Source organism: Peromyscus leucopus, chromosome 12, assembly GCF_004664715.2.
Source record: "Peromyscus leucopus breed LL Stock chromosome 12, UCI_PerLeu_2.1, whole genome shotgun sequence".
In the NCBI taxonomy this organism is placed as follows: Eukaryota; Metazoa; Chordata; class Mammalia; order Rodentia; family Cricetidae; genus Peromyscus; species Peromyscus leucopus.
In genome coordinates this window covers 59,067,599-59,079,763 of record NC_051073.1, presented here as the reverse complement: position 1 = coordinate 59,079,763, position 12,165 = coordinate 59,067,599, and the positions used below count along the sequence as shown (strand labels likewise).

The 12,165-nt window shown below is 42.9% G+C and overlaps 1 protein-coding gene across 1 annotated transcript in view; it reads left to right on the top strand.

Moving 5' to 3' along the window:
* The first annotated feature begins 663 nt into the window (after positions 1-663).
* Hcls1 (hematopoietic cell-specific Lyn substrate 1) overlaps positions 664-12,165 on the top strand; it is a 28,564-nt gene continuing 17,062 nt past the window's right edge. The window contains 3 exon segments of the mRNA XM_028895001.2: positions 664-802; positions 3,165-3,248; positions 3,772-3,845. Coding sequence (XP_028750834.1) covers positions 671-802; positions 3,165-3,248; positions 3,772-3,845 — 290 coding nt within the window. The 5' untranslated portion in view covers positions 664-670.

Sequence of the window (12,165 nt, the reverse complement as noted above, 5' to 3'; positions counted from 1 at the left end):
TCCAAACAAATCACTTGAAGATAGAAGGGAAGGGCAGCAGATCTTAACAGTGTAGAGTGTGTCAGAGTTCATGTGCACTTCTTGGAGAAGTTCATCTGGAGTCAGACCTCTATCAGTGAGCTCAGGCCCCACAGAGCTTCCCAGCAAGCTAGGGAACTTTGTCCGCCTTTCCCACGAGTTACCCTTTGGGTGTCAGCTCTGTGTGAGCCCTGTTGTAAGTGCTATAGGTAATGAAGAGGTATGTATTACTTACTAAGGCTCGCCCTTCAAAATTCACATGTAGATCACTGTCACACTAATATCAAACGTTCTGTTTTTGTTTCCCTCCCTGAGACCCGGCCTCTACAACCATGTTGGAGCCCAGGCTACACCTTAGTGCTGGGATCACAGATGTTTGCTACCACACCTACCTGGTCCGTTGTGAATTCTTTTAGTGTCTTAGGTGCAGCTGCCCTATGTAGGACACAGAGCAGTCCTACAGCATTCTTGAACGTGTCTTAACTGTTAGGGATGTGGCTCGGCGGTCATTTTTATAACCATCCTGTGACCTGAAAAAAAAAAAAAAGTTTCAAAATACGAGACACAGAATCACTTAACCCTTTTAAGTACCCAGCGCTTAGGGAACCGACTCAAACTCCAGGAAGTAGCTGTGAGGACAGTGTGGCAGGAAATGACAGGAAACCTGAAAACGGAACTGAAGCAGCTGCTTCAGTTTCTTACCCCGAAGCGGCAGCGGCTGGAGGGGGAGCCGGGTGTGGACTTGAAGAGCCAGAGCTTCGAGCTCGCACAAACGGTAATAAAGGTAGGTACTGGGAGCTCTGGGGGACTTGGGGAACACAGGGCCACATGGAAGAGAGATCTGCATAGCACTTAGTTCTTGCTGAGGGAGGGCCTTGCTAACAGGTGTTGAACTTCTGATGGCCATAAGGCCTGTGTCGTGGTTGACAATAAGCATCTGAAGATAGGACCAAGGAAATGGCCCGCACTCAGGGAACATGACTGATCAGCCATCTAGGACTGTGGGTCCAGCCAAGTATGCCCTGGGTTCTACTGATGATCTACACAGCCCACGCTAAGGGCTGGCTGCCCCTGGGCATTAAACTAAAAGAGACCCACAGAAGATGAAGACAAAGTGGGCTTTTGTATCGTCTAGCAAGGACACCAAATGCACATGGGAAATGTGAGGGAACGGGAATTAACCACACATGAACACTGGTGCTGAGCCAAGCGCTTTTAGGGACCAAATGCAAGCTTGATTATTCAGCCAGGGTGACTCTCTGTGTTTGTGGGAACCCCAGAGTGTCAGAAACAGGCAGCTAGGCTAACCTCTTCACTATTTAACATTGAGGAACAAAATCACAGCAACCAATGATTTGTCAAAGTATTTAATATTTGTGAATTGCTTAGTCTAATGTCTGGCTAAGTGGTGTATACTGTGTTGCGTGATTGGCTGTGGTCCCACAGGGGCTGTTATATTACTGAGGTATCTATGGACTGTTGATGCCATAAGATGACACTCTCATCAGGCACTGGATGTGCCTGGCATTCACTGTCCTTCATCAGATTATTCTCCAGCCTTCTGCTTCAAGTTGGCAACCTTCTTGACTAGTCATCAACAGTCCAAGCATATTAAGTTATTTTTGATCTTAAAAGTGAGTGTGAGGGGCTGATGGGGGAGATGGGCTGAGGCCTGGGGGGATAGAAGGACAGAGGATGAGACCATTGGACCTCACTGCTTGCTTATTGCTCATGAATATAGTTGACTTCTCCTTTCCAGTTTCCCTCTGTTGCAGGACAGCCTCAAAGCCAGGACATGTCAAACAGAGGCCATAGGGATATGGCTCACAGGTCATCTTTACCTGTTCTAACCCCTATCAGTAGCTATTGCCAAGTAGGGAAGGCATTGTTCTTAGTAGCTCACCAGACTCTTGGCCTGGTTAACCCCCCTCCACTTCCCCCATTGCCCCATAACACACCTCTAACCCACCTACCTCAGATTTCCCCATGGATGATCTTCTAGGGGTTATCAGAAAACAGGGGAAGAGTGGAGGTTCCCAGGTGAATCTAGAAAGTGGAGACCTAATGGACAGAGCCCTTGGAGCCTAGATGGACAGAGCCCTGAGGATGGGTAGCTGAAGAGGGTCTCCTTTAGGAGGGAGTAATGAACACCAGGAAGGCCTCCTGGGGATGGAGGTTCCTTAGAAAGAAGGATGAACATGGACTTGCTAGCCAGTAGGTAGGAGCTGAACCAGGAAATCCCAAAGGGCAGATGGGCTTCGTCCCTTGTTACCTCTCTACACCTCTGTTCAGAAGTCCACAGTGTGACTAGACAGTACTTCCTCACGCTCCCTTGGCAAGGCTCAATAAAACACGGGTGTCCAGAGGATGATTGACACCCCATCAAACTAGTCTTCTCCAAAGACTTCTGCAATGTTTACTTGGTTGGTAAATTCCACACTGTGTTCCAAAACAGGGACTTGTTACATGCTGTGTTTGAATATTTATCTTTTTAAGTCTACTTGGACAGTATTTTTATTGAGTGATAAAACATACAGCATTGGCATTTTCTTTCTTAGAAAATTGAGATTCCTGTCATTTAATGCTTTCCCATGCATCAACCAGTGTAGGTATTTCAACCAGTTGTCCCTACTGATGATCTACCGCTGTGCAGTGAGTGACCAGTCTTAGAGTGAATGTGGGACAGTAGTCCATGGACAGGTGACAACTTTTCAATGTAGCTAAGCAGATTATAGACAGGAAGGACACTGGACTCATTTACGTCTTCACAGCTAGAAAGGAAACCATGGAGAAATCTGAGGGAAATGCCACCACAATCCTGTAGTGAGTATTGTATGACCACTGGTCACCCCTGCATAGCGAACAGTCCCGGCACTTTGACAGAGGTTGTTGACTCTTACCTACATCTACAATGACTTCTCTGCAGATGTGGGTGGACTCAAACCATCCTGGTTTATCTTAAATAAATATCTTCTAGTTGAGCAGAAGTTTCCCTAGAACTTCTATCAGCTTCATTTCAGCTCTCGTTTTCTTCTAAGAAGGGCAAGAAACACCCAATTGCTATACAGTTGACTTAGGCATACTTATCATCCTTTCTCTCAATTCTGTTTCCATTCCTAATTATTTCCATCATCCATCACCCTCAGATGTGGAAGTCTGTAGTCGGGCATGATGTATCTGTTTCCGTGGAGACCCAGGGTGATGACTGGGACACAGACCCTGACTTTGTGGTGAGTAAGGAAGTAAGCTTTGCTTGGACAATGTGGGGGGGGGCGCATCTCAGCCACTCTGACCTTTGAGGGGGCTTAGGAAGGACTAGCTGAGATTAGGCTAGTCTTCATGGTGAGACAGATTGGCAGAATCATTAGCTGTCATTATTAAATGCATAACTGGTGATGAGCATAGAAGGGCACAGATATGAGTGCATTTGATAGTGAAACTGAGGGACCAGGTCACTCTATCCTGAAGTGGAGGATCAGGAACTCTGGACCTGGGACTCTTCTGGCCTGTGATCCATGGTTTGAGATGTCATGGGAGACCTACAGAGAGGAGAGTAGACCTACGGTGATTCAGAGTAGGAAGGGACATGCCAAGGATCACTAGCTCAATTTTAATTCCCATGTGGGGTTGAGAGAGGTTAACTGCAGCTGTAAGTGAGAGTAATGCAGGGACAGAGAGGGTGAGGGTCGGTCGTGAGGTTCCTTGCAACATAGCACATTTCTTGCTGACGGTGTTGCGTGCTATCTTTTTTAGAATGACATCTCTGAGAAAGAGCAACGGTGGGGAGCCAAGACCATCGAGGGCTCTGGACGCACAGAGCACATTAAGTAGGTGCCGGGAGAAGCGGGAGGAGAAGTGTGTCCCATGAAGAGCTGATGGAAAACCTGCAGGCTCCGGGGAACGTGTGGCAAGAAAATAGCCTTGCCTGTGAATCTTTGTGTTTATTTATATAGTCTAGACGCCGTCTCGTGTGTTTTCACTTAATCTTGCTCATCGTCTGCCTTATGTGTCTTTTATATAGGACACCTCTATCATTCTCCCCCCAGGCTAGTCTGTTGTTTTAACTATCTCCCTTCCTTCATTCAGATAGGAGGTAGTCAGAGAAGTGGCACAATGCTGAAGTTCTGTCTATCTTTCTGTCTGTCTATCTGTCTGTCTACCTATCTTTCTGTCTATCTATCCATCTATTATCTATCATCTACTATCTATCTAACATCTATCTAACATCTATCTATCTATCTATCTATCTATCTATCTATCATCTATCAATTATCTATCAAATGCCATTCACCTAACCCTTCTCATAAATATAGAACATGTGCTTAGAGTGGAGGGTGATTTCCAATGGGTTAAGAAGACTTCAGTGCTGGGTGTGGTCTTACACATCTTTAATTCCAGCACTCGGGAGGCAGAGGCAAGCAGATTTCTGTGACTTCAAGGCCAGTCTGGTCTGCATGTGAGTTCCAGGTCGGTCAGGACTACACAATGAGACCCTGTCTCAAAAAGAGAAGGCATCAGTAAAAATGTCAAGGGAAAGAGCTCTCCCATCAATGCTGTTGTGAGAACAATATCTGTAGTTGGTACAGTGACTTGAGCGACAGATTTGCATTGGACTACTTGATAGAAATTGGGAACCATGAATGTTAATATTAATATAAGGAAATATGACATTTGGAAAAGCTGATGACTAAAACCATTTTAGCAATGATGTTTAGTCTTCAGGACAAAGATCCAACTTCCATTTTGTCTGAAATAAATGGGGCAATGTAGCTCAAGTGGTAAAACTTTTGCCTAGAATGCATGAAGCCCTGTATTTGGTTCCAGCACTAAATAAACTAGGTGGGGCAGCTTATGCTTATAATTTTGGCACTGGAGGGTGGAGGGGGTGGCTGTCGGGGGAGTGATGGATGCAGAAGAATCAGAAGTTCAAGGTCAAGGCTAGCCTGGGTTACACTGTGTGGATTATAACGTGTTAGCCATTGACTCTGCACTACCAATAATACACCCGTGTCCCATTAAGGAAAGAAAGAGAATCACTTCCCCTTGTTTAAGGAAGAGAGTCTAGATTTGAATTCTCTACTTCACGCTCTCTATCTTCTTCCTCGGTTGGTCTGCTGTATGTGTCTCAGTCTCTTAGACTGGTGGAAGGCTGAATTGTGAGTCTGTGTGTCCCTGCGTCTGTGTGTCTATCTGTCTTGTGTGTGGCTGCTCTGTGACTGTGTGCCTGGTGTCTGGATCTCCCTAGCAAAAGGCTCTGCTCTGTCTTTATTGAACTGCATGGAAAGCTTCACTTGTGGGGCAGGAGTAAGGAATACTTAACAAAAATCTTCAACAGAGTTGAACAAGGGATCAAGTCACTGGCTCCAACTGACCCAGATAGCAAATATCATTGGTTAGCAACCAGTACCCATAAATGGAGGCTTTCAACCTTTAGGGTAGATTTTAGGAAGTTGCTCTCAACTTCTGTATTTGCTGCTTTCAGCAAATGATACACAGGCGTTCCTCTGGGTCAGGGGCACGGAAGAGGACATAACTTTAAGTTGCAGCTGTGCATTAGCTAAGGTTGGAAGAATTGATCACATGGCAAGTAAGCTTGGTTGTTACATTGTTCTCTTAAAGTCAGTCGTAACAGGCTAGCAGTCTTAAGTGGTAAGTGATTTCAAGGCATATTGTTCACTTTGGCTTCGAGGGCCAGCAAAAGCTTCAGTCTCTTAGGATGTAAGAGATATTTTTAGACTATCATATCACCACAATACATGAGCACACCTAGGGTTTTCTGTAGAATATTGTACTTGGCAACCAAGAGATACTCATCTCTCTTCCATGGACTAGACAGGACCTTCTAATTAGGACTGCTGGCTATGGAAAGCCCCAGACGGCCATATTTTAGTAGCAAAGTAAACACAATGAGTAAGATTGAAAGTTGGAAAGTAATGAATCAACATTACTCCTAAATTTGGCAAGTTAAGGCAATTTTCAGTTCTATTCCCAACTCCTCCTCCCATACTCTAACAATATTTTGACCTCATTTTCCCCTAGATTTTAAAAGGTGTCAGTGATGACCACATTGCAACAGCCATAGTCTTAGGAGACTTGGCACATGTTTGTGCAGATCTGGAATATTACTGAACACCATTCAGACTTAAATGGTTTGACTTACATAGCTATACTAAATATTATTCTTTTAAATTTTTATTTATTTTTATGTGTATGGGTCTTTTGTCAGTATGTATGTCTGTGTACCATGTGTGGGTCTGGTGCCTGTGGAATCCAGAAGAGGATGTTGGATCCTCTGGAACTGGAGTTACAGATAGTTGTGAGCTACCATGTGGGTGCTGGGAATCTAACCTGGGTCCTCTGGAAGAACAGCTCTTAATCTTTCAGTCATCTCTCTAGGCCCAGCTGAATATTAAACAAATCAAGCAATTCTGGAAATACATAGTGTGACAAAGGAAAAGAATAGAAACAGGGCCTTTCCAGAAACTTCCTTAGTATTCACGCCCCTGAGAGCTCACAGATTCAAGAAGGTTGAAGCTCTTTCCTTTTTTGAGTGAAGGCCACACGCTCTGGAGTTCTGGGAACTGCTGAGATGAGAAAACACTATCAGAGTGCTTTCCCCGCCCAGTGTCTGCATCTTGCATGTTAGGATAGAGCATTTTAAGGACTGCTAGTGTCCCCCTGTGAGCCTGTGGGAAGAGCTTGCATCTGGAAGGGTTTGCATCAGCCCACAGCTCTGTCATTATTAGCAGTGTAAACTTAGTCAGCCCTCATATTTCAGTAACCCATTTTATTAATTCATGGGGATAACAGCAGCTACTCTAAAGGTTTATGCTTAGAATTCAGTGAGTAGCATACATGAGTGTCTGCTGGTACTTAATATTTCTTAGCACTTTGGTGATGTTATTTCTATACTCTGTTAATACAGATGAGTTTCGTCATTTCCATCCCCAAACCTAACATGAGTATGCAACAGCTGGTACCTTCCTTCTTCCTAAATTTTGTTGACTCAGAGGACTGCATGGCGTAGCACTGCACACATCGTGTGGGTCTCTGCATATCAAACTAACTGAATCTGTGTCCTCTATAGTGAATGCTGGAGATATTTCCACAAAGGCTTATTTGTCTATATTTGTTAAGGCCTTGAAGGTACAAAAGCTTGGATCCCCCTGGGAAGAGGCCGGCTGACCTTGGACAAACCTTTCACCCTCTCTGGTGTTCAGTTTCCCCATCCACATCAAACAGCCCTCCGGGGGACATTCCCATGTAAAGTCTCGGATGTTCTTTGCTCGGTGCCCACTAAGCACCTTTCATGGTCAAGTGGAAATCACCAAGACCCTGGGAGAGGAGGAGAAACGGGAGGGGAGAGTACTTGCCCAACCGGGCTGACTCAAAACAGGAAGAGGAAGTGACTGTGGTTCTTAGTAGGCGTGCGGCCTGCCCCTCACCACTGTGTTTCTTTCAGGTCAGCCTTGAATAAATTTAGTGTGGGGATGGCTTTCTAAGTCAGAGCCGAGCTTAAGTGATTCTTCCATGTCTCATCAGTTGTAGAAAGAAATGGCCCGACAGTCAAGGGCTATCACGTCCCTGTGCTCCCCCCATGCCTGCTCTTCTTGCTGTCTTTCTCCTTGACTCGTGAAGCGTCCTTACCACCCTCAAACAGTGATTCGTAAACTCTCCGTGGGAGAGGACAGAGGTTTTTGTCTGTTGTTCGTCTGCTTTCGTAAAATAAAATATAACCGAAAGACAACGGCATTGAAGATATAAGCACAATTTTTACTTTTGGATTAAACAGATAAGAGAGCACCGTGTCAGACTCTTGTTCGTGTTTCTAAAACCATACTCTTGATTTCTGTCTTCTTTTCTCTGTGGAAGAGAAACAAGCCAGCTCCCAGAATGCCCCGCGAACAATGCTTTGGGCAGCACTGGTGCTCAAATCTTAATTGGTGTTATAAAAAACCCAGAGCCAGACATTGGGGTCAATGCTGAAAGATCAGAGAGACAAAGGAACAAGACACAGCCACCTCTCACCTCTAGGACTCCTCAGCCTGAAAATGGCTTTTTAGTTCCTGTCTCCTCATGCCTTCTATACCTTTCTCCACCCAGCCATATCCTTCTTAGTGCTGGGATTAAAAGTGTGTGTGCTTCCCAAGCAATGGCATGAGATCTCAAGTGCTGGGATTAAAGGTGTGTGCCACCACTGCCTGGCTCTGTTTCTCTCCTCGACTGAGTCAATCTCATGTAGTTCACAGTAGCTTTAAACCCAGAGATCCAGACAGATCTCTGCCTCCAGAGTGCTAAGATTAAGGGCGTGTGCCACCACTGCCTGGCATCTATGTTTAATCTAGTGGCTTGTTCTATTCTCTGATCTTCAGGCAAATTTTCTTAGGGTACACAATATATCACCACGCAGCACTACACTGGACAAGGCCTTCCTGTGCTTCCTGAAGCCTTTAGATTAGGTCTCACTGAGAAATAGCTCTAAGTATCTGCCTCAGCGGCTTATCTGATTTCTGTGTCCTACCATTTTACACAAAGTAGAAATGAAGAGTTAACACAGTACCAGAGTACTAAAATAGAAGCCCAGAGGTCCAGGGATGGGTGCCAGATCTGCTCTGCCAGCACCCAGGGCATTAAAGAGAATAATCTCACCACTCTCCCTCTGTTTACCCATGTGACTGGAGATATCAATACTGGCCCTCCTTACCTCACTGGGGTACTGTAAAGAACCATAGCTATAACATGAGAATAAAGGGCAACATTTATTGTGTCTTGTCATGCAGTCATGCATGTCTTTAATAGATGACAATGTGGTTCTGATAGCACAGAAAAGATATTCATTCTTGATTTTAACAATTTGTCTAAGGATATAGAAATACTATAGACAAATATTTTGAATTCAACTCAGTCTGAATCTATGGGCTGAATACTTATCCACTATGTCATATTATTTCTATTAAATGCATTTTGTAATGTCCATGATTCTCTTTTAAAAATGGAATGTGAATTCTCATGATCAACTATCACCTTTCCCTGAGGCTGCTGTTCTGTTGAAAACAGCTGATTATATTATAGTCTGGTCTTGACGACATGCCATACTCACAGCACCAGCATGGGCCTCTTCAGGAGTACATTCATTTAATACTTTCTTATTTAAAAAAAATCAATGTTGTTAATGTTTAATCATCATAAACAAATGGTTCAGTGAATTTTGATAATACTACAAGTAACCACCAATACAGTCAGGACATGGAAGATTCAGTTATGACTGAAAGTCTTCTGTGTCTCTGTAGTCGGTGCCCCCTTGCCCAGTCTGCACAAAAATGCTAACCTATATCTTGTCAGTGTTGGGTAGTTAGTCTGGTCTCTCTAGAGTTTCAGGAAATGAATAACATAGACTACACTCTTTTGTGTTGGCATTTTTTTTTTTTTACTTAGAATGTTTTTGAAATCTAGCTAGAGCATTGCATACGTTGGTCTTTTATTTCTTGTCAAATAATAACCATTGTGTTTATTCACAGCTCTGTTGTTGGACATCTACATCTATAAGCATATCAAGAGCATTTGAACACAAATCTCTTTGTCGACATATATTTTTATATTTCCCAGGGTATAGTTAAAAATCTAATTGCTTGTTCATATAGTCAGTGTCTGTTTACCTTTTGAGAAACTGCCAATCTATTTTCCAAAAGGAAGTTAGCATAATTGAGTTTTGCCAGAAATGTATATGTTTCACTTAGACCATGTCTTTGCCAATACTTATTATTGTTGGTAGTTTGAACTTTTGTAGTTGTTTTTTCACTCTTTTGGGGGATCACCATCCAGCTCCTAAATAAGTCACACAGGGAGGCTTATTCTTAATTATGAATGCCTGGCCTTAGCTTGGCTTGTTTCTTGCCAGCTTTTCTTAAATTATCTCATCTACCTTTTGCCTCTGGGCTTTTACCTTTCTCTATTTTTGTATACCTTTCTGTTTTACTCTGTTGCTGGTTGGCTCCTGATGTCCTCCTCCTTCTCTCAATCCTAGATCTCTCTTCTCCCAGATTTTTCCTACTATACATCCTCTCTGCCTGCCAGCCCTGCCTGTCCTTTATCCTGCCTTGCTATTGACCATTCAGTGCTTTATTAGACCGTCAGGTGTTTTAGACAGGCACAGTAACACAGCTTCACAGAGTTAAACAAATGCAACATAAACAAAACTAACACACCTTAAAATAATATTCTATAACAAATTTTAGCCACTCTGTAGGTATGTGGTGATTTTAATTTGTATTTCTTGGGTGAGTAAACTTTATTAAGTGTTTTGAATATGCCATCCGTGTGTCTTCATCCATCTTCTTTCTGGAATGTATGTTCAAATATTTCCTCACCTTTAAAATGAACTGTCTTCTACTGTCTTCTTACTGAGTTCTCTCTATATTTTAGGAACAGATCTTTTCTGAGATGTATGTTCTATAAATATTTATCCAAGAGTAATGATTGCTCTTTTAGTTTCTTGCTGATATTATTTTGTAGGCATGAGATTTGAATTCTGAGGAAGTCTAATTTATATAAAAAGATTTTTATAATTAGTTGGTTAGTTTTTTGTTTGTTTACTGTTGTTGTCAAAGAAAAAATTTACCTCAAAGTTGTGAAGATCATCTCTAACATTTGGTTCAATTTAAAATTTTTATCTTTAATATTTATGTGCAACATGAAGTTGAGATCAAGGTTCATCTTCTTCTATGGATATCCTTTTTCCACTGACTTGGCAGGCTTCTTTGACCTTCTGTGTGGTTGGTTTCTGGACTCTATTCTGCCTCATTAAGCAATGTGTTTGCCCTGGCAGCATAGCTACTAAGTGCAATGACTGCTGTAGTCGTGTGGTAAGTCACTGAAACCAAACAGGCCTCCAACAGTATACCCCTTACATTTTTTTTCTTACTATTACAGGATTTTATCTTATTTTATTTTATTTTGATACAAAAATCTTAATTCCTCTTTAATCTTTTTTTAAATTCTTCTCTCATACAATACATCCTGAGTTCAGTTTCCTCTTCCTCCACTCCTCCCAATTTTCCCTCCCAACTCCCCTCTCCCCCAGATCCATTCCTCATCCATTTCCCTTCAGAAAGAGCAGGCCTCCCAGAGACATCAACCGAACGTGGCATAACAAGATGCGGTAAGACAAGGCACAAACCCTCACATCAAGGCTGGAGGCAACCCAGTAGCAGAAAAAAGGTCCTAAGAACAGATAAAAGAGTCAGAGACATGCCCAACTCCCGCTGTTAGGAGTCCCACAAGAACACCAAGTTCCATGGCCATGACATATATGCAGAGGACTTGGCTCAGACCTGTGCAGGCTCTATGATTGCCTCTTCAGTCTCTGTGAGCCCCTGTGAGCCCTGCTTAGTTGATTCTGCGGGACACGTTCTCCTGGTGTACTGGACCCCTCTGGCTCCTACAATTTTCCCTTCCCCTCTCCCTCAGAATTCCCTGAGGTCTAAGAGGAGGGACCTGTCTGTTCCAAGATTTTATAATTTTATACATTTAGAGTCAGGTAGTCAGCTCCTCAAAAAAAAAAAAAAAAAAAAGCTTATTGGGATTTTGATTAGGATTCCACTTGAGATGAAGGTCATTTAGGAGGACAATAAACATGTTGATGGTATTGGGTTTTCCAATCTATGAACCTGAGATAGTCTTCTACTTATTTAGATTTTTTTTTTTTCAGAAGTATTGTTCGGTGTTAAGTCTTACTCATATTTCATTAAAGTTCCCCTAAAACATTTCAGGTTCTGTCAGGAGTATAACTTACTTTTCACTTTCAGTTTTCAAATGTCTGTGGCTGGTAGATAAATGCACTTGACTTTGATAAAGTGACTTTGTATCCTGTAACCTTGTCATAAAGACTTAATAGTTCTGGTAGCTTCTTTGTGGAGTTAGGCTTTTCTAAACACGTTGTCATATTGTTTGTTTGTTTGCTTATTTGTTTGTTTTTCAAGATACAGTTTCTCTGTGTAGCTTTGGAGCTTGTCCTAGAACTCACTCTGTAGCCCAGGCTGGCCTCGAATTCACAGAGATTCACTTGCCTCTGCCTCCTGAGTGCTGGGATTAATGGCGTGCGCCACCACTGCCCAGCCATAATGTTTATGAATAAAGACTTTATAGGCA